Source organism: Chelonoidis abingdonii, chromosome 2, assembly GCF_003597395.2.
Source record: "Chelonoidis abingdonii isolate Lonesome George chromosome 2, CheloAbing_2.0, whole genome shotgun sequence".
Classification (NCBI taxonomy): Eukaryota; Metazoa; Chordata; order Testudines; family Testudinidae; genus Chelonoidis; species Chelonoidis abingdonii.
In genome coordinates, this window is record NC_133770.1 from 266437621 (window position 1) to 266461119 (window position 23499).

General features: G+C 42.2%; 1 protein-coding gene across 1 annotated transcript in view; it reads right to left on the bottom strand.

Moving 5' to 3' along the window:
* Positions 1 to 4480: 4480 nt before the first annotated feature.
* The window catches only part of LRP12 (LDL receptor related protein 12), a 78424-nt gene continuing 59405 nt past the window's right edge, over positions 4481 to 23499 (bottom strand). The window contains 3 exon segments of the mRNA XM_032786443.2: positions 4481 to 6865; positions 10175 to 10307; positions 11761 to 12862. Of these exon segments, the coding sequence (XP_032642334.1) occupies positions 6002 to 6865; positions 10175 to 10307; positions 11761 to 12862 (2099 nt within the window). The 3' untranslated portion in view covers positions 4481 to 6001.

Sequence of the window (23499 nt, forward strand, 5' to 3'; positions counted from 1 at the left end):
GGATGAAAAATGTTTACAAGGTATTCAGCGCATATAGACTAGAAATTCAAGTTAGAGCAAACAGAGGTAAAAATACTTCCAGCAAAATACACGTTCACAAGTTAAGAAAACAAACAAGACTAATTCGCGTTTTCTAGCTAGTACTTAGTATTTGGAACATGAGAGACTGTTTCAGAAAGATTGGGGCAACCTGGGGTGCACGTCTGGTCACTCTTAGACCCAAGAGCGAACAACAAACAGCACAAAGACTTCCCTCCACCAAGATTTGAAAGTATCTTGTCCCCTGATTGGTCCTCTGGTCAGGTGTCAGCCAGGTTCACTAAGCTTCTTAACCCTTTACAGGTAAGAGAGACATTAACCCTTAACTATCTGTTTATGACAGGCCTTCACCTTCCTCATAGACTGATCAGGCTGCCTGGGTGTAAAGGAGTGATACCACTGATATGTCTGAGGGAACAATGGTTTAATTTTTAGGGAGAGGAGTACAAATCCCTAATAACTTCAATTAGAGTCTTTAATTAGATTCTAGTTAGTCTATTGAGAAAGAGAGAGACAGACCTTCAAAAGATCCTTGACAGTCTGTTGGAGCTCAAGCAGCAGACCCAATGATTGAAAGCATGAACACCAATGCATCATAATGGCAAACACCATGGCTGTGGCTGCTGAATCCACCCTATCCAAAGCTGCTTGGACAGAGATTCTAGCAGCCAACTTACCTTCCTCCAAAAGAGCTTGAAACTTCTGCCTCACTTCCTCTAACAGTTTGTCCATGACATTATTCCACAAGGAGAGATCGTACTTGATAGCAAAGTCCTTGCTGGTTCAAGATATGAAAATGCAGGCCAGCACTAGACTAAATCTTTTCTATCGAAAAGATCAAGACTTTTTGCTTCTTTTGATTTGGGTTTGATGTGAGCTGACCCAAGCTTTCCCTCTTTTTCACTGTCAACAAAACCAACAAGCCAGGGGAGGAAGACTATAAAAACACTCATGACATGAGAAGGAATGTGGTATCGCCGTTTGGCTCCGTTGGCAGCAGAGATGAAGAGTCTACCATAGTACATTTGTGGGCTTCAGTGTGGCCTCATTTACAGACAAATGGGAAGGTACAGCCTATGTCAGTTTGTCTACCTATCTATAGGAGGAATCTTGTACGAAGTTCACTTGACAGTCCAAAGAGGAAGCCAGGTCTTGGTATGTCCTGTAGTCATCTTGCATAGCAGAGGGCACCCCAGACGTCAACATCTCATATGGTGATGAGTTGGAGGCTTCCACTAGTAGTTGAGGAGGAGTCTCGAACTCCTTTCACAGGAGGCTTTGGCAATCAAGTTTGGCCTTGCTCAGTATCGAAATTGGTAATGGGAGCAACTTTTTGAGTCTCTTCTTAAGAGCTATGGCAATGTCTGCTTGGGGATCTGAAGGGACGAAGAACTAATGAGGACCTGAGGTGGAGGAAACCCCCAGCATTTCCAATAATGCCACTAGTAGGCCATGGGGCCCCAACTCCTACCAGCTCATTATTCTGAGTCTCTGGACCAGTGTGAACCCTCTGATTCTTACCATAAGTGCAGTCCTCAATAACAGTGAATGATTCCTTATATCCAAGAACAAAGGGCAAAGGAACCTACTTCTGACTCCAAGAAAGAGCCCAAGTCTCCTGAACACAGCAGCACCCACTTGGTAGTGAGGTCTGGCACTGAGTCTCCAGAGACTTAGGCACCGTGAAGAGCATGCCTGGCTTGCCTCTTGACAGTGGCAGACAAGACATTGGGTTGAGTGAAGCAGGCCATGGTACTAGGGGATGCAGCACACTTGCAGGCTGCATATCCACTGGCCCCGAGTGACTCCTGCACCGCTGGGGAATCTGGAACTAAAAGGCACAAGAAATCTTGCATCACAGTGTAAGCCTCCAGTATTCTTGGCATGAAGAAGGTCCCCTGATGCTGCTTTTGTTGCATCAGAAGAGTTGGTACCAAAGGTCGTGGCAGTGGTTGGCCTCAATGACACCAACCTTGGAGCAGGAGTCCATGACCCTGCCTGAGGTTATTGGCACCAGGAAGTGCCTCCTCTCTGAGGACACACACTTCCCTGTCTGCTTACTGGAGACCTCAACCTTTTGGAGGATGAGTCCTCTTCAAAACACCCTGATGATGTTTCTTTCTTGGCACAGGGGAAGCAAAGAGGCTCCAGGATTCAGTAATGTCTGGAGGAACACTCCTTACTCAAATCGACGTGCTTAGTATTGACACCAAACAGGAATGCTCTGAAGTTGGACGCAGGGCAGCCTCCATGAGAAAGTGAGGAAGCCTTGTCTCTTTATCTTTCTTGATTCTAGGCTTAAAGTTCCTGGAGATCTGGCACCTGTCCCAGATGTAACCATACTGAGGCACTTTAAAAATGAGAATGGCTGTCACTTACCAGCATAGATTTCCTGCAGCTGGTGCAAGCAATGCTTAAAGCCCAAAGACTGAGGCATTTCCCCAGTAGTGGGCATTACGAACGGGAACACACATCTATTAACTATACTATGAAAACTAGAACACACTACAAAAATGAGTACTAACTATATACAAAAAAACAATTGTCCTGAAGAGGGGACAGAGGAGGAAAATTGCAGAAGCTAAAATGCTCTGATTACCAACCACTGCCGGTAAGAAGGGACTGAAGGAGGTAGGGGAGTGGCTCCACCCTTTATACCATTGCAGAGAAGCATGAGGCAGCAAAGGGGGCGTGTGCTGCTCTAATGGGTACCACTAAGGGAAAAATCTCTCACACTGGTGCAGTGGGTGTGCACACACCTGAAGTGAAATGAAATGGACTTGTGCAATCACTCAAAAAGTCTGTGGATTAAGTCCCAGTTGCAATAAGCATGTAACACTCATTGATGAAAATAATCAATATGAATTTCCCAGAATTAGCACTAAGATTAGTAGTTTGAACAAGCATAAACTTTGCCTGGGAGTTCTGATTTGGTTAGCACAGTAGTAAATAGAACACAATAATAATTACAACTCTAAGGAAGTTGTTTTATTTTCAGGGTACTCTACCGGAATTAATTTTGGAGCAGGCATGGGTCAAAAATATTCACTTGCATTCATGCACATGGTGGACTTGTAACTGGAAACTAGATAAGTTAAATAGTTGTGCTACAGAGAGACTCAAGCAATCAACCTTATACTTAGGTCTGCATGATAGATGAAGAAAGAGAAAACGTGGTATGTGAAAGGAACAAATTACATCTATATGCGAACTCTTTCTACATTTAGAAACTTTGTCATGCATAGAAAATAGAAACCTCTTATAAAAATTGTGCAGTCTTCAGAGCTGGTAGATGAACGTGATGTCACATTTAAAAGAAAATTAAATATAAGTAAAAAGATTTATTTGACAGCAACTATTCATCTTTGGCATTTCCTTCAGATGTCTCAACATTCCGGAAAAGACAAATAAAAAACCACTTGATATATTTCCAGCCGTTCAGACAGATGTGTAGAGGTACAGTTGTCTGCTCAGAGTGCTAATGATACTATTTGTATTCCCAGTAATAGTGAGCTAGATAGCTACCCTTGAATTATGTTGCATTAAAAACATTGTAACAGATCGTAAATAAAATCTATATTTTCAATGGCCAATGTCCCAATTCCCAATCAAATCCTACTCCCACATTTTCTGTCTAATTTTTCTCCTTGAGAACAACTGACCATTGTACTTCACTCCTCCCCTAACGAATCTCTATATGCAAACCAATAGACTAATAGAATCAATACTGTTCACTTGTTGTTTGTATGTGTAGGTCTGACATGTTTCGCACTAATGCTTGATAGGAAGACTGTACCTCAGTTATTCAAACAGTTTCAGAACCACTTTCCAATGTCATTGATATAGTCAGGGTTTCTTAAAACAAATATTAAAATACTAATTTACATCAGAACATGGAGTGAAGATTTTACTTGGTTCATATGTATTTTAGGGCCAGTTTTTGCTGCACCTTATTCATGCTGCACAGTAACTTGCTCCTCAAGTAGTCCCGCTAAAATCAACAGCATATGGATTGGTCAATGAGAATAAGGGCTGCAAAATCTGCAGCTAATGATTTGTACCCTAGTACCTCTGGTACAACTGCATTTAATACTTGCACTTGGGAACTGAAGAATGACTAATTTCAAAATGAGTTTTCAACACCTGTACTGCACACAGGTTCCCCAAAGCTCAAATCTGCAGGATCATACCCAAAGCTGGATATATATCTTATCTCTTGAGAATAAAGACAACATTTAAGTTGTAAAAATTTTGCTTCATTTTCTCAGGCTGCTGTCTGTGAATGAAGTGAAAGAGCGAGAGATGTCTACTTTGCAATCAATTCAAATTTTTCTTTTAGAAGAGTTTGTTTTCCATAAATGAGAGTTTTTTAAAAAACAAAACAAAAAAAAAATAAAAACAAGTAGATCTTTGGTTTATCTTTAAAAAGTACCTCAAAACATAACAAAAATTCATTTTAATTTTGATACATATTAAAACATCTTAGTCAGTTCTGCCTGACAGCATAACATGACAGAAATGCACAAGACTTTAAACATGCTTTAAAATGACATTCAGCAAAGTATTTAAAATTTAATAAATAGCATACAGTCACACAAATACATTTTTCATACTGAATCATTAAGCCTACTCAAAACAGATTGGCAAAGAATAAATAAAGACAGTAGTTGACAATTTTTTTTTTTTTTTAAAAGATGTAGATTCCTGCTATCACACTAGTTGCCATACTTACTTGCTTATCACAAAATTGGTAACTATAAACAATTTTTTTTTCACTGATCTGTTTTGCTCCAACTTGTAACGTTACCAAAAAAAATTAAATGGATATACCGAAGGGGACTTTTTTTTTTTTTTTTTTTGAACAACCAGTCTGAAACCAAGTAAACCAATTTTTTTTTTTTTTAAATACAATGAATAAATAGGGATTTAGTAAAGGAAATTCAATTGTAACAAAATGCAACTCCCCAAGAAAAGAGCCATGGAAATATATAGCAATTTCAGTATTAGAGAATAAAGTGATAGTGCTTGTGCACTAAGCTCATTAGAGACCTCAATATGATTTTAGTGCAAATCCCTTGAATCCAAATAAGTTTTATACCTATATTACTAGGGAAAGATCTATTACCAGTTGGAACATATCCTGTTTAGTATTTGTACCTATATCAGACATTTTTAAGAATGCATATTGTAACATCTTCAGCTATTTGATTTTTTGTCCTCAAACTGAGATAGCGAATGACCTGGGATTTTATCGCCTACTTAGTTGTACCGTATTGGATTGCAATTTATTAAATGTTGGATTCCAATGTTGTAAAGACTATAAAAGGGCTTTTGCCATCAGTTTATCTAATTATACCTAAATTTCAATACATCACTGCATTTTGAACTTTTGAAAGACAAGTGTTATAGTGAAAGTCTCTCCCTCTGAAAAAGTTCACATGATGTAATTCAAGAATATTTAGACAAAATGTTATATAAACCTCAAAAGGAAAAATACACATTTTTACATTAACAATCCTTACCAGCATTTAGTATATTAAAGTTACAAGTATGTTGGCAATAATACAATGGATTCAATTTCCAAAGGAAAAATTCTGTACAAATTAACCTGTTAATATGGGGTAAACAAACAGGCAGTCAATAAGTCTTGAGGAGCCATGTTTCTATTGTGAACTACAGTACCAAGAGAAACTTATTTGAAACTAACTGGATGAACACTGGTTACTTAAAGAGCAATTCATACTGGATAGATTTATTCTGGGTCATTAAAACATTCACTTTAGTAGTCCAGAGTTACCCAGTATAAGAAATGTTTATTCAACCACACAGGCAAAAACATGTTACTCACATGATTTTGCCCTGGACTTTTTAAAACTAGAATCTAGTTTTCTTGACTACAAAGTACAAAACAATGACTGATATTGCTCCAACTTGTATACAATTTCCCCTATTCAATCCGTACCTAACAAAGTAACAATGCTTCATCATCACTAGTTTCATTTTTCAGTGCTGCTTCTAAGCAAGTGTCGGGTATCTGGGCAGTGTGTACAATACCGCAGCGCTCACATGGGCCATCTCGTTTACATGACCTTACTCCATGATGCATTGCACTGTAAGGCTGCCTAAGCCCTTGTCCTTGATCTGAGGAGACATCAAGCAGGGGTCTTGAACAGTCATTAATATCAAAGTCTGATGCTACATCAGAAACTGGAATTAACATTTCAACATCGTCATCTTCATCTCTTCCACTAACACTATTATCAAGCTGTCTCAAAGGACTTTGGTTCTGATTTACTGAGCTTGATCTCCCTAAAGTAAAGCGTACCCAACGTAATCCTTGAGTCATACGACTTAGTGCACTAGTGAGCTGGTGGCGTGCTGGACTTGCACTTGGGGGTTCTACACTTGTCATTTCTCTTCCATTATCTGTATTACTGCCACTGGTATTCTGAGCTGAGGAACTTCCACATGCTCCTACTGTTGCTTCTATAGCTGTTGCAGGTGGAATTTTTTGAGGCAAAGTGGCAGCAACACCACCCACTGCTCCTGCTGTGTCTCTTCTTTCATTTTCTGTGTCTGTGTCATCAGATTCAACTGAAAATAGACTTCTGTGAGTATTATTTCTTTCAGCTTCTCTACTAGTACTCTGACTTGCAACATCATCTCCATCAGCTGAGACTACAGCCAGTGATCCAGAATGACGGGACCTTGCAAAATTAAAAATCTGATTCCAAATGTTACTTGACCTGCCAGCAATCGGAAGTCTGATTGAGGTAAATCCAAGCTGAGATCGCACCGCTAGTCTCAGGTTTTCCAAAACTGAAGCCTGAAAAAAAAAAAACAACCACACAAATTAGTCACTGAGAGCTGATAGAGTGCCAGAAAAGGAGGATGATACAGCTCCTGCCCAAAGGAGCACACAACACAAATGAGAGATGTTAGCATACAGGCTCGTTTGTCAGCCTGAGATAGAATTTTGGGTTTGACTTTTTGGTACTTTTATATCTTATACTAATATGTATGAAGAACAATGAACAAAGACACTATGTGTTGCATTTCCCACAACCAGGTGAGGCTTTTCATACAGTGGACAGAATTAAGGGATAGAGCAGTTAAAATGTTATTGGGAATGGTGGGAATGCAATATATGAGCACACACTTGACAAGTGCCTCAACTCCTTATCTCAAAGGCAACCAGTCAGGAGGGGCAAGGGGGATAAACACTAAAGACCAGAGAAAACCTGCCCCTGACCGGAGCACAATCTCACTCTTTACACCTCCCATGGGGTACAAAAGGGGTGGGATGAAGAACCCCACTCACAACCCTCCAGAAGAGAACATGACCATAAGTTATAAGGGGCGTAACTAGGGGCATGCATTGCAGGTACAGTAACTCCTCACTTAAAGTTGGATAACTGCTCTTTACACCAACCCAACCCAACCCAACAGCAGGTGTGCGAGTTAATGGGGTAAAATTACGTAGCAAGACTATGCAGGGATGTCCATTGTCTCCTTTACTTTTTGCACCAGCCATGGAGCTTTTTGCAGATGATAAAGAACAATAAATCTATTACAGGAATAAAGCTTGAATGAATACAGCAGAAAATAGAATACATAATCTGCCTATAAAGCTACCAAAAACAAGTATTTCCCTAAAATTAATATCTAAAGAAGCCCAGGACTTTGGGAAACTCTGGATTTAAAAGTAAATTATGCCAAATCTGAAATGCTAGCTATATGTTTGCCAGACTCTGAAAAGTCATTCCTACAGAAAGCATTTGGGTACAAATGGGCAACAAACTATTTAAGATACCTAGGAATCCAAATGTCAAACTATCTAGAAGAGCTCTATGATTTATATGTCAAAGCACTACTTCAGCATATCAAATATGATCTGGAATAGTGGGGACAGTACACAATCTCTGATTGGCAAGAACAGCCACAGTCAAAACGAACTTTTTGCCAAGGATATCTTTCTTGTTTCAAAATCTTCCTGCCTGGCTAATTGTGAACAGGTACGTATACCCTTTGAATGGCACAAAATATTTCCTCTCCATCTCTTTAGCTGTGGGTTGTAGAGAGACAGGTGCTTGCCACAATGCTTTAGTAGCATTGTGCATGGCCTTAATGAGGTGCCAAGTCACCCTCAAGGGACCTTTAAGCACCAAAACGTCGACCAGGGTTCGGACTCCTTCAACACCTCCTCTATCTGCATGCCCAAATTTTCAGCCACTCTTCTGATTAACTCCTGGTGGGCTCTCTTGTCCATGAATGGCAACATGGTAGATATGCCCGCCACCACTTCATCCGAGGAGGATGAGGAAGATGCCCATGGGGGCTCTGGGTTTTCCTGACCCTCTGGCTCGCAGGGATCCCCTTGTGCTGAAACACCCTGCATGGCACTGCAGTCTCGGTGCTTGCCTGCGTGCCAATCTCCTGTCCCCAGGGAGGTCCCCGGGCTAGATGTTGAAGATGGAGGGGCCAGAGCCTCTAAAAGCACTGACAAGGATCTGGCCCCTGGCCCCAGTGGTAGGCCCACTGGGTCCAGAAGGGCCACGAGCCAGTGCCTGACACTGTGGTGGCCATGACATCATAGGCAATGGCTGCCCCTCCTCTTGTCTAGAGGGATGCCAGCTTCACCTAGAAGCGAATGACTCCACCTCTGAGTCCCATGAGGACTCCATCTGGAGCGGTGCTGAAGTGAGGGTGAGCAGTGCCGCATCATCGCTGGCTTGCCCCTGGAGGGCACGGTACCTCTTTACAATGCTGATGCTGGTGGCGGCGCCAGAGCCTGCACACGGGATTGTCCCGTCATTGCTATGAGGTCCCTAGCTGCCTCAAAAGGTGTCCCATGTAGAGAGAAGGTCAAAGTCCTCCTCCTGAGGCACCTGCACTGAGAAGTCCACTAGAACCAGGCTCGACAGACTTCCCAGTGAGGCCAGAGTCAATGGTGTCAGCTGAGTCAGAGCTGAACGAGGGTGTCCTGACACGTGACACACCCCGCTGGTGCTTCCTCATTTCACTGCTCTAGTGGGAGAGCAACCTCTGTTGGTCTTCTTCCTTTTATGCGGCACCAGCGAATGGGGGCACTCGCACTGGAGGTCATCTTTGGTGCCAGGGAGTAGCAATGCTGTGGATCTCTGGAGTCAGAGTCCTTGGCATCATAACTTCTCTTACCAAGGCCAGTGTACTCGTCACTGAAGTGCTAGACACATGGTCAGATGCCACCTGTGGTGCCTAGGGATGAAGGGCTGACTCCATGTGCAGCAATTTTAGCCTAAAGTCCCTCTCCTTTTTAGTTCTTTGGTGGAAGCCTCTACAGATCTTGCACTTCTCAGTCTGACTGGCTTCCCGCTAACACTTTAAACAGGTGTCCCGTGGGTTCTCCCTTTGGCATAGGCTTCAGACAGGACCCACATGGCTTGAACCTTTGAGGCCACGGTTGAAACCCCCAACTGAAACTTAACTAACAAAGAACTACCTCAAACTAACTACGTTTTTAACTATTTACAGAAACACCAGAAAAAGAGTCTCCACTAGGGGAATCGCTTGCCATAGCAAGAGCTGCTCCACCGACCGTCACTGGTGGTAAGAAAGAACTGAAGAGATGGTGGGTCAGCAGGGACCTATATACACTGCCATGAAGGCATGACTCCTGAGGGCTTCACAGCTGATCTGAAGGGCACCACTAGGGAAAAAAAACCTTTCGATGACTGTGCATGCGGCACGGGCACACCTACTTGGACTCGACATGAGCAAGCACTCGAATAACAACCCTAATTCTGACTTTTCCCAATCTCTGAGTGATTGACTTTTCAACCTTAATGTTCTTTGTATGGAATATATACACAACATCCACCACTGCACCTACCAGTTGTAACTTTTACTATTGCAAGATATTGGCATTCCTTTAAAAAAAATTAAACTTCTTTGCAAAATGATTCAGTTGTGTGTTGTCACTATCTCTTATGATGGAAAGTTGTCCAATATTTAAAAGTAATTGTGGTACAAAAATATTAATGTGGCTGAAGAAAGTGAAAAACCTTAAAACCCATAACATGGTAGTTAGAAAGCAAAGTTTGTAAAAATTTAAAGTGGATGGCCTTCTATTTGAGGATAATCAGAAACACCTTACCTGGTTTGGTGAACAAACAGGAAAATCTTCAACTGGTGGAATTAAGCCTTGAGCAATTAACTGTCCATAAGATGGAGGAGCTTCTCTTCTTAACAACTCAGCCTCAACCCTTGACAACTGTGTTTCAAATGATCTTTCAAGAAGAATAAAAAGTTATATAGTACATAATCAGATAGCATGTGTTCATAGATAGGGGTTAGACCAAGGGTGGACAAACTTTTTTGGCCTGAGGGCCACAACTGGATGAGGAAATTGCATGCAGAGCCATGAATGTAGGGCTGGGGTAGGGGATTGGGGTGCAGGAAGGAATGGGGCGTGTGGGAGTGGCAGGGCTAACTCCAGGGTTTATGCCGCCCCAAGCGGCCGGGGGAAGAGACCACGATTGTGATCTGTTGCAGCTCCACCATGCCGCTTTCTTCTTCGGCGGCAATTCGGCAGCAGGTCCTTCCCTCCAAGAGGGACCTGCCGCCAAAGACCCCGACGTGCCACCCCTTCCCCTTGGCTGCCCCAAGTACCTGCTTGTTGAGCTGGTGCCTGGATCTGGCCCTGGGGAAGGGCTCAGGGCAGGGGGTTGGGGTGCAGGAGATGTTCAGGGTGCAGGCTCTAGCCCGGCGCCGCTTACCTGGAGCTGTGCTGGAGTGGCAGTGGTGCGCAGCGAGGCTAAGATGTGTTCCCTGCCTGCCCTGGCTCCTTGGTGGGGGAGAAGAGGAGGGAAAAGGGGCAGAAGACTCCGCATGCTGTCCTCCCCTGTAAGTATCTCCCCCGAAGCTCCCATTGACTGCGGTTTTCTGTTCCTGGCTAATGGGAGCTGCGGAGGGCAATGCCTGGAGATAGCACATGGAGCCCTCTTCCTCGCTTCCCCCAGGAGCCACAAGGACGTGGTGCTGGCCACTTCCAGAAGCGTCACAAGACCTGCACCGCCACGGGGGGTGGCAATCCCACGGGCTGGACCCAAAGCCCCGAGGGGCTGGATCCAGCCCGTGGGCTGTAGTTTGCCCACCCCTGGGTTAGACCATATCAAGATTCATGTTATTTATGGTAGCAGAATTTTAAATTCAGTTTGATTACATGACTCACATGATTACAGTGCTACTCTCAGTATAGGACTGGTGACAAGCAGCACTCTAATTCATATTAAAATAAAGACAATTAAACACACTAGTCAGTGAGAGGTAGACACACTAAGGAAAAGAAGAGTGAGAAACCCTGGCACAGGACAGTCCAAAACAGAACAAGCAGAACACACAGAAATGCTGTCAGTCAATCATGGCAACAACAGTTAATTTTAATTTCCTTCAGAATGAGACCACAGCCTGAAAATTAGCACCTTTTCATTTTTTTCTACTGGGCAACTAAACTGGATGTTTTAGCTGCCCACAAGCAAGTGATCAAAATTATTCTTTCCTGTCATCCCCACCATCACTGCCAATAAGATCTTCAAAAACATAGGAGGGAAGAACACCTTTAGAAGTTACACAATACTAATAAGACCATTCTTATTGATATATGCTTATGTTAAATTGTTTATTGTGTACATTATATAATTACAATACTTTATCTTAACTTTGGGAACATGTGCTACTTACCTTCGTTCAAACATCCTCAGTGAGTACAGCTTACAAGTACATCCCAGTGCAATGACAAGCAGCAATCCACAGATAAGGCTCCCAATGACAGCTGCTGTTATTACTCTGGTGGGTACAATGACCGGGCAATTCTCTTCATCACTACCATCACCACAGTCATCTTGAGAATCACATACCCAGCTCTCAAATACACAGCGATTATTTTTACAGTGAAAATTTCCAGGTTGGCAAAAGAAGCAATTCTTCTCGTCTGAGCCATTAGGGCAATGATTCTGATAGTTGCAGCGATCTGAACGAGGATAGCAAACACCATTTCGAGAGCAGGGAAACTCTTCTTTTTGGCACATGCTACAATTGGTTTCATCCCTTCCATTTGGGCAATGCCAATAGCCATCACAGCGCTGCTGCTCTGTGTAGCAACCCCAGTTCCCACCACATGGAATTTCCCATGGCAAACAGAAGCCATCTACTTGATACGTAGCATTAAATCCTCTTGCAGCATTTACTTTGTCAGCACAAAAATGCACTCTTATCTGCCCAGAAGAAGAAACAACTGTAAGGGGTGCATGAGAGTCAAATGCAGTTAACACACGCAAAAGCTTGCGTGGATTTTCCTCTAATCCATCATATATTTTGACATAGTCTCCATAACCAGCACCATCAAGTTTAAAGTCAGTGAAGCGCAAAATTACTTTGCGATGATCACCAGTGTCTATTAGCCAGGTGCAGTTGCTTCCAGGAGGATAAAAGTCTGGGTAATTGGGAGAATTGAAAGTACCATAAAAATATTTTAACCACTGCCCGCATGTTGGCACATCACAGTCTACTTCATCTCCTAAGTCAAGACAATCAATGTTTCCATCACATTTTAAAGATTCTGGAAGGCAAGTGTAAACTTTGGTGAAGCGAGAAAGACACTGAAACTGGCTGTAAGCACAAGGTTGAAAGGAAGAAGCTGTTGGAGGATTAGCTATGGCACAGATTTCTTCATCAGAGTTGTCTCCACATTCATCCATGTTATTACATTTCCAAGCTTCTGGAATGCATTTTCCATTAGCACAATGAAACTGGTTACAATCACATCTTGGTTCATCAGATTTTCCTGAAAACACACATTTAACAATTTGTAAATATAGGTAACTTCTATTAGACTCCAGTACTTTCCGGTTATCATCGCATATTAATTATAAATACCATGTGGTTAAAGAGTACTTTATAACTATTTAGGTCTCCGTAAATCATTGCAACCCCAAATACATCCAAATACAATACAGTATTTTAAACAGCAAATTCTGCCAATATGACAGCTTGAGCTGGATTCTCAGCTTCTGTAAATCAACGGAGCTCCACTGAAGTCAGAGCCATGACAATTTACAATGGAAGAAAATCTGCCCCCCTTGTCTGCACAAAGATACACAAAATGATTAGATAACAAGGGTTAGATAAAAATCAATTCGCTCTCCCACCCAAACTACAAGATCATCATGCCCCAGTAACTTTTAGAGAACAGGTTCTCTTTCACTAGAGCAGCAGGCTCCACTCCCCTTCACAGCATGTTGAATGCTTCCCAACTCCTGCTCTGCAACCAGGAATCCACAGGAAGGAGGAGGAGCTGAGAGCCATTATACCCCTCACCAACCCCCTCACAGGACCAAGAGGAAGACCCTCTCTTTGGCTGCTCCTACTCTTCTCCTGCCTACCCTCAAACAGATGGGAAAGAAGAGTCCAGCAGCAGGCAGGCAGAACAGAAAACAAAAATATATAGCCAGGATGCTGGAGATAGCAGGGGGTGGGCCTGATACCTGACAGGTATGCCTAGATCTTGATAGCCTCAGGAGATACTAAAACCAGCATCAAGTTATTTAATACTGTATTCAGCATTAAGACCTATCCTGAGAGCCGCACACTGTACTGGCCACTACCGTCTTCCAAAGCCATCTTTAGTTGCAATAGCACTTCTCGTCAAGGATTAATTTATTAAGAACCCACTATATTCCGCTGTAAAGCATGGTTTGAGAACACTTATGATCTGGTTCTGCAATCAGGTTGGGACAAAAACATTAGAACCATGTTTAAAGAAACATGAACAGGTTTTTTTTTTAAAAAAAAAGTTTTTGCCAAACCGTGTTATAAGCTACATTAGTTGGATCTGAAAGAACTCAAATGTGAAATCGTGGAACTATTAACTATGGTTTGTAATCTGTCCTTTAAATCAGCTTCTGTACCCAATGACTGGAAGATAGCTAGTGTAATGCCAATATTTAAAAAGGGCTCAAGAGGTGATCCTGGCAATTACAGACCAGTAAAGTCTAACATCAGTACCAGATCAACAACCAAATTAGTTGAAACAATAGTAAAGCATAAAATGGTCAGACACATAGAACAATATAAATTGTTGGGCAAAAGTCAACTTGGTTTCTGTAAAGGGAAATCATGTCTTACTAATCTATTAGAGTTCTTTGAAGGAGTCAAACAAACATGTGAACAAGGGGGAATCCAGTGGATATAGTGTACTTGGATTTCCAGAAAGCCTTTGACAAGGTCCCTCACCAAAAGCTCTTATATAAATTATGTTGTCATGGGCTAAGAGGAAAGATCTTTTCACAGACTGAGAATAGTTAAAAGACATAGAACGAAGGGTAGAAATAAATGGTACATTTTCAGAATGGAGAGGGGTAACTAGTGGTGTTCCCCAAGGGTCAGTCCTAGGACCAATCCTATCTAACTTATTCATAAATGATCTGAGAAAGGGGTAAACAGTGAGGTGGCAAAGCTTGCAGATGATACTAAACTGCTCAAGATAGTTAAGACCAAAGCAGACTGAGACCTCCAAGAGGATCTCACAAAACTAAGTGATTGGGCAACAAAATGGCAAATGAAATTTAAATGTGGATAAATGTAAAGTCATGCACATTGGAAAAAATAACGCCAACTATACATACAATATGATGGGGGATAATTTAGGTACAACGAATCAGAAAAGATCTTGGAGTCATCGTGGATAGTTCTCTGAAAACGTCCACGCAGTATGCAGCGGCAGTCAAAAAAGCAAATAGGATGTTAGGGATCACTAAAAAAGGGATAGAGAATAAGATGGAGAATATCTTATTGCCCTTGCATAAATCCATGGTACGCCCACATCTTGAATATTGCGTACAGATGTAGTCTCCTCATCTCAAAAAAGATATGCCGGCATTAGAAAGTGTTCAGAGAAGGGCAACTAAAATGATTAGAGGTTTGGAACAGGAGAGATTAAGATGGAGAAAAATTTTCTCTTGCCACAGAGGGCAGGACAAGAGACAATGGGTCTAACTACAGCATAGCAGATTTAGATTAAATTTTAGGAAAAAAACTTCCTAACAGTAAGAACAGTAGGACAATGGAACAAACTGTCTAGGGAGGTCATGGAATCTCCTTCACTGGAGGTTTAAAAAAAGGCTGGATAGCCATCTGTCTTGGATGGTCCAGACAATAAAACCTGCATCTTGGTCAGGGGGCTACATTAGATGACCCTTACAGCCCCTTCTAGCCCTATGGGTTTATGATTCTGTGATACACAGACAGAACTGAGAGGGGAGTAGCAGACATGAACCAAAGAATATAAGAGACGGGGGCTATGACAGTCCTCTTCGGTCTAGCAGACAAATGTATAAGAAACCACTACCCACCTTTCTATAACTGTTGTTCTTAGAGATGTGTTGCACACATCCATTCCACTCTAAGTGTGCAAGTGCCTTGTGCACAGATGTCAGAATGTTTTTTTCCCCTCAGTGGTACCTGTAGGGACAGCTTGAGAGCCCTGTGTTGCCACGTGCCACTGCATGCTGGTATAAGAGGCGGATCCACCCGTCGACACTCCCCCTCACTCACCCCAGTTCCTTTGTACTGGACATACTCTGATAGAGAGGGGAAGGCTGGCGAGTCATGGAATGGATATGTGCAATGTATCTTAATGAAATACAGTTATGGTAAGATAGGTAACCATTTCTTTTTTAAGTGATGGCACGTCAGTTCCACTGTAGGTGACTCAATTATACAGCTACAGAGGGGGGTTTGGAGTCCATCTGAACAGTGATTGTAAAACCACCTGTCTGAAGCTGGCAACGTCTTTGAACTGCCAAGTAATAGTGTAATGAGAAGTGAAGGCGTTGGCTGAAGACCAATTTGCTGTTTTACAAATGTCTGCAATTGGTACTCAAACCAGGAAAGCTGCAGAAGCTGCTCGTGCTCTAGTGGAATGCACCAGTACTTTAGCTGCTGGGGTCATGTTAGTTAGTTGGTAGCATAAATGAATGCAGGAAGAGATCCAGAACAGTCTCTAGAAAGAAACTGTATTGCCCTTAACTCTGTTCACAACTGTGACAAACAGCAGCGTAGAAGTCTGGAATTATTTAGTACATTCTAGGCAGAAAGCTAACGCTCTTTTCACATTGAATGAGTGAAGTCTTTCTTCATGCATATGTGATGGGGTTTTGGAAAAAATGTGGGCAAAGAGATGAGACTACTTCTGTAAGGATTTTTGGGTGCAGCCTGAGATAAACCTTATCCTTAAAAAAACAATTGTAGGCGTGGGTAAAGGAGAACAAGTCACAAGGGCTTCAAAGGAGGGTCCCACTAGACTTGCCAGGATTTAGCTGAGACCCATAGGAGGGATGGGGTCCCACACTTGAGGTTATAATCTGGCCAGGCCCTTCAGGAATTGAGTAAAATGTGGTTGGAGAAAAGGGACTTATTAGCCACCCATATACAGAAAGCTGAGATAGTTCTGTAAGTGCATTTGACTGCTAACTGATTCTGTTTTAGATCTAGAAGACAATCCAGCACAACATAAAGGGATGCTTGCTGAAAAGATACACCTTTCTCATGAGACCAAATGGAGAAGCACTTATATTTAGCTAGGTAAGTGATCCTAGCTGAGGGTTTTCCACTATTTAGAAGTGCCTCTTTGACATTCTGTGAGCAAAACTTTTCAAAGGCCATCAGTCAAAAGATCCATGCTGTGAGATGGAGAGAGTGGAGGCTAGAGTGCAGAATGTGGCTGTCGTCTCGGGAAATTATGTCTGGATCCAATGGGAGGGATAGGAGGTGGCTCTATCAACAGTGTCAGTAAGGGTGAGTACCAATACTGACAGGGCCACACTGGTGCTATAAAGATGAGATGAGCATGATTCTTTTTTTTTTTTATGGATACTACTCTGAAAAGCAAAGGAATTGGAGGGAAAATATAAAAGGCAATTCTCCCAAGACAGGATAAAGGCATCTACTAGGAAGCCTGGGCTGAGACTACCACTTTGGGAATCCACCCCAAGTTGGAAGATGGTCCATGCTATGTCTGGGCATAATGACCATTTGTGTTGATCAGTGAAGGATCAGCTCAGTTGATCTGACATTGTATTCTGTTTCCCCAGAAGGTAAGTACACTGGTACCTCAATATAACACAACTCGATATAACAGGAATTTGTGGTAAAGCAGTGCTCCGGTGGGGCGAGGCTGCGCACTCCAGCGGATCAAAATTCAATATAACGTGGTTTCACCTATAACACAGTAAGATTTATTGGCTCCCGAGGACAGCGTTATATTGGAGTAGAGATGTAGCTTTAAGCTGAATTGAGTGGGCTACAGAAGAGTCCTGACAGAGTTAGTCTGATTGCACTCCTCTTTGCCTGTTTAGGTAAAACATGTTCGCTGAGTTGTCTATCAGAATCAATAGATTTTTTCCCCACTATGTGGGGGAGGAAGATTGAGTAGTGTAACCCTAAGGATTAATCTGCTGGTCTATATAAATATATCTTTCTTATAAATTTGACTATTAGATGTAATAGGCTTATAGATTTATATTAAAAATAAGTTTGGCTGTAATGCAAAAGACCTACCTACAGACCAAAACCCTGTATGTTAAGCTAATGCGAAGTTAACACATTTTGCAACTCTTATCCAGAAGAGTAAAATTAGACAAGACACCCACGCAGATGTCTAGAGACTTTTGCCTGAACCAATAACAATGGAGGTTGGAAAAAGGGGATTTTTGCCCACAAATCTAACAAGTACACCACAAATGCATACATACCTGACATCCATATGCACATAATACTAGCCTATGGGGTAAGTGTACCCTAACATTTCTGTGGGGGAAGGATTAAATTTGGGCATAAGAGAAGGATTTCTGACCAATGCCCTATAAAAAGGCGAGGCAGCTCGCCATTAAGAGGCAATCTACCCACCTATCTACTCCTGTCTACTCTTCATTGGCTCCACCTTCAACTACGTATCGATGCTACGCATCTACGACGACTATTAACTATTAATAGGCCTGTCATAAACAGATAGTTATGGGTTAATGCCTCTTTTACCTGTAAAGGGTTAAGAAGTTCACCTAGCCTAGCTGACACCTGACCAGGGGAACCAATGGGGGGACAGGATGTTTCAAAAGGAAGGAGGGAAGTTCCCTTTGTCTTGGTCAGTTTCAGTTTTGGCCGGAGCGGACAAGATCAAGGAACCAGCCTCTTATCAGAGTAGTGAGTATTAGAAACGAATAAATAGGTTTATATTTATTTTCTTTGGTGACTTTGTCTTTATGCAAGTAGAGGAATAATCAAATTGGGGATTCTTTTGTGTACTAAGTTTTTGCCCAGGGGAACATCCTCTGTGTTTTGAATTTGTTGTCTGAGAGAGTAGCTGGTATGCTAATCTCTCCCAAAGGACTTAAAAAGTAATACCAATTTTTTTATTTATTTAAGTAAATCAGAAGCAGGAAGCCTACTAAACAACCAGTAGGGCCATGGACGATCGAGATGCAAAAGGAGAACTTAGACAATAATGCCACTGTGGAGAAACTAAATGAGTTCTTTGCATCGGTCATTCACAGTTGAGGATGTGAGGGAGATTCCCAAATATAAGCCATTCTTTTTAGGTGACAAATTTGAGGAACTGTCCCAGATTGAGGTGTCATTACCGGTGTTTTGGAACAAATTGATAAATTAAACAGTAATAAATCACCAGGACTAGATGGTATTCACCCAAGAGTTCTGAAGGAACTCAAATATGAAATTGCAGAAATACTAAAACTGTGGTTTGGTAACCCATAATTTATATCAGCTTCTGTACCAAATGACTGGAGGATAGCTAACGTGATGTGAATTTTTTAAAAAGGGCTCCAGAGGAGACTCTGGCAATTACAGGCCGGTAAGCCTGACTTCAGAACTCGGAAAAATAGTTGAAACTATAATAAAGAACAAAACTGTCAGACACATAGATAAACATAATTTGTTGGGGAATAGTCAACATGGTTTCTGTAAAGGGAAATCATGCCTTACCCAATCTATAAAATTCTTTGAGGGGATCAACAAGCATGTGGACAAGGGAGATCCAGTGGATATAGTGTATTTAGATTTTGAGAAAGCCTTTGACAAAGTCCCTCACCTAACGCTCGTAAGCAAAGTAAGCAGTCATGGGATAAGAGGGAAGGTTCTCTCATGGATTGATAACTGGTTAAAAGATAGGAATAAAGGGTCAGTTTTCAGAATGGAGAGAGGTAAATAGTGGTGTCCCCCTGGGGTCTGTACTGGGACCAGTCCTATTCAACATATTCATAAATGATCTGGAAAAGGGGTAAACAGTGAGGTGGCAAAATTTGCAGATGACACAAAACTACTCAAGATAGTAAAGTCCCAGGTAGACTGCAAAGAGCTACAAAAGGATCTCTCAAAATCGGGTGACTGGACAACAAAATGGCAGATGAAATTTAATGTTGATAAAAGCAAAGTAATGCACATTGAAAAACATAACCCTAACTCTATATATAAAATGATGGAGTCTAAATTAGCTGTTACCACCCAAGAAAGATCTTGGAGTCATTGTGAATAGTTCTCTGAAAACATCCATTCAATGCGCAGCAGCAGTCAAAAAAGCTAACAGAATGCCGAGCATCATCAAGGAATAGATAGATAAGACAGAAAATATATTGACTCTATATAAGTCCATGGTACACCCACATCTTGAATACTGTGTGCAGACGTGGTTGCCCCATCTCAAAAAAGATGGGAATTAGAAAAGGTTCAGAAAAGGGCAACAAAAATAATTAGGGGTATGGAATGGCTGCTGTATGAGGAGAGATTAATAAGACTGGGACTTTTCAGCTTGGAAAAGAGATGATTAAGGGCAGATATGATAAAAGTCTATAAAATCATGAATGGTGTGGAGAAAGTAAACACCACAAGAAATAGGGGCCACCAAATGAAATTAATAGACAGCAGGTTTAAAACAAACATAACAAGATATTTTTTCACACAACTCACAGTCAACCTGTGGAATTCCTTCCCAGAGGATGTTGTGAAGCACAAGACTAACAGCGTTCAAAAAAGAACTAGGTAAGTCCAGACAGGTCCATCAATTGCTATTAGACAGGATGGGCAGGAATGATGTCCCTAACCTGTTTGCCAGAAGCTGGGATGGGCGACAGAGGATGGATCAGTTGATGATTAACTGTTCTGTTCATTCCCTCTGGGTTAACCTGTCATTGGCCACTTTCAGAAGAAAGGATACTGGGCTAGATGGATCTTCTGTCTGACCCAGTATGGCTGTTCTTATGTTCTTAATAAAGTTTGCAACCAAACAAGTCTAGCCTTTTTGAGTCCTTGATTTTAGGGGTGGAGGCTTGTCACCTGTCTTTCCCACTTGTTGGCAGCCGCCATCACAAAAGAACCCGGGAAGGAATTAGTGTAAAAATACTTATACCCGTTAGAAAGCATGAAGTATCTCCTCTCAGCTTGTTTTGCTGTGGGAGTCAGAGAAGAGAGTGTCTGCCAAAGAATCTTGACTGGGTCCACAACTTCCTTGTTGACTGGCAGAGGTGACCAACACTAGGATGTCTACCAACTTGTGAACTCTCACATACCTCTTCTGCCTGGAGAACTGAGGCCACTCATTGGGAGGTCTTGGTGGTCCTTGTGGTCTTCTGGAGGAGGTGACTCTCCCACTCAGTCAATAGCTTCATCTGGTGAAGAAGAGGATGCAACTAGCAACGGAGGTGGCAGCGACTTCATAATCTGTGATGGAGAATCTACTCGACAAGGGGCTGGTTGGCCAGGGTCCATCACAGTACTGGCCATTGGAGAATGATGTTCTTAGTACCTGGTCCCTATCTCAACATCAGGTACTGGGGAATGATGTTTCTGGTGCCATCATGTCTGATGCGCTCCCCATGAGTGTCAAGATGAGGTCCTGGCTGCAGGACAGACATCCCATGGAGCCCAGAGTGGCCACCAGTAAGGACCTGGGACCCATCCCTGTCTGGGTCATTGCCCCTTCAAAAAAGGCCACTGTTGGTGTTGCAGCATTGTCCATGATCCTGATGACCTTAAAGGAAGGTAAGCGCTGTGTCCCAGCCTTGGATGAAGAATCAGAGGCTTCTGATGATGGAGGCTCTGATACAAGTGGTACTACTGGAAATGGTGGTACTGGAGAAACCATGGGAGGTATCCCTTTTGATAAAATTAGTTTGAGAGGAGATCTAAGTAGCAGTACTGTGGGTTCTCTGTGAGGTGAGGAGGAACCAATTGGACAGTTTCAAATGCGAACTGGTATTAAGAGGCTAAGCAAGACTCTTGCAGATATTATACATCACCCCAGACTGCTGGCCCCTCAAACATGTCTCTGGGACTGGCACAGGCTCCAAAGGCGGCAAACCCCTCTTAGGAGGTGAGGCTTCTGGAGAAGTTCTGAGCCTAACCTGAGTCCTCACCTCTGTCTTAAATCAGTATAGAGGTAGAGGAATGAGATGCTGAGCCAGAGGAAGTTCTGGGTCTCTTCTTTTGTACTGGAGAACTATGAGCTTGGTGGAGCATGGCATACCAATGCTGAAGTACCTGAAGCACTCTCTCAATGTGATGACTTGGCTGTGGGGAATGTCAAAGTGCTGCTTCTGTAGGCAAGCACTTAAGCCTCACTGATCTATCCTTTTTTGAATGGGGTTTGATGCCCTTGCCAATGTGACACTTGTCACTAACGTGGGCCACACTCAAGCACTTCTAAGCGAATGAGGACTACTGACTGGCACAGGCTTTGAATGTGTCCCACAGGACTTAAATCCTAGGGAGCGAGGCATCATTCCAGTACTGAGCCTAGTAACAAAAGGAAAGAATTGGTCCCAAAAAACACAAACAAAAATCTGGCATTAACTTACTTGAAAAACTAACAAACAATTAATTTCAACTATTTACAATGAGTGAGGGATGCACCTGAGTAAACAGGTCTGAGACTGCTCCAACAATTGTTACTGGAGATATCAAGGCACTGATGAGGGTTGGGAGCAGCTCCACCCTCTTATACCAGCATGCAGAGCTGTTCAGCGATAGGGGTGACATGCGAGTCACTCCGACAGGCACTACTGAAGTAGGAAAATCTACAACATCTGTGCATAAGGCGCACACACATCTATGGTGGAACAGACATGTGCCATCACTCGAAGAGGAATATGTTGAAGCTGGACATGTTTAGACTGGAAATAATGTGTACGTTTTTAACATTGAGGGTAATCAATCACAGAAAAATCTTAAGGGCTGTTGTGTAGTCTCCATTACTGGAAATTCTTAAGTCAAGGCTGTATGTTACTCTAAAAATAATGTCTAGTTCGAACAGGAAGTAAGTCACATAAGTCCTATGATTTGTGTTATATGAGAGGTCAAGACTTGATGATCACAAGGGTTCCTTCTGGGCTTATGATCTATGAATTACAAAACTTGCCAAGAAGGGTGCTCATTAACACTGGTTTTAATAGTGGCCTAAATACATTTCCTCATCAGCTGATTTTGTGACATGGACACTCCAACTCCATTCCCATACAGATTAACGATCAGGTACTGTTATTGAACTAGCTGACCCAAATCAAATAGACTCCTCATTCCCTGCTGCAATATCTAATTCTAGCATGCACTAATTTAGTTTATATCTGGGTACCTGAAGTATTGTACTGAGGTGTACTTTTCCCTTTTGTAAGTCAGGGCTTGTCTACATTACCTGCTGGTTCGACGGGCAGCGATCAATCGAGTGGGGGTTGATTTATCACATCTAGTCTAGATGTGATAAATCGACTGCCAAGCGCTCTCCTGTCGACTCCAGTACTCCACCAGGGCGAGAGGCACAGGCGGAGTCGACGGGAGAGCTTCAGCCATTGACTTACCGCAGTGAAGACACCACAGTAAGTAGATCTAAGTATGCTGACTTTAGCTACGTTATTCAGGTAGCAGAAGTTCCGTAACTTACATTGATCCTCCCTCCTAGTGTAGACTAGGCCTAAGTAAGCCACCACAGGTGGTATAGGTCTGACATGACAAGATACCATTACTACTTAATTTTCAGACTGTTTGATTTTTTATTTCAACATTTCTCTACTCATGATTAGGTATCATGCTACATGGCAAATTACTACCATCACACAACTAATAATTTTTAGTCATGATTATGCACTATACACTTCTATTAATAAGAGATTTCATATTAAGAAACATACATGGGTATTTTTAGTGCTGCACACAATTATCAGATGTCAGTTATCTAGATGTTAGTATTCTTTAGCCACTGCAGAAGTACAAACTAAGGGCCTAATGTTGCAACCTTTACTCATAGCAAATATATCCATTTAAGTTAATCACATCTTACTGTGTTTTCTACTGATCATCTGGAAAGAAACTCAACATATTGACCGTTGTCTCAGCTATACCGTAGACTTGATTCAGTGAAGT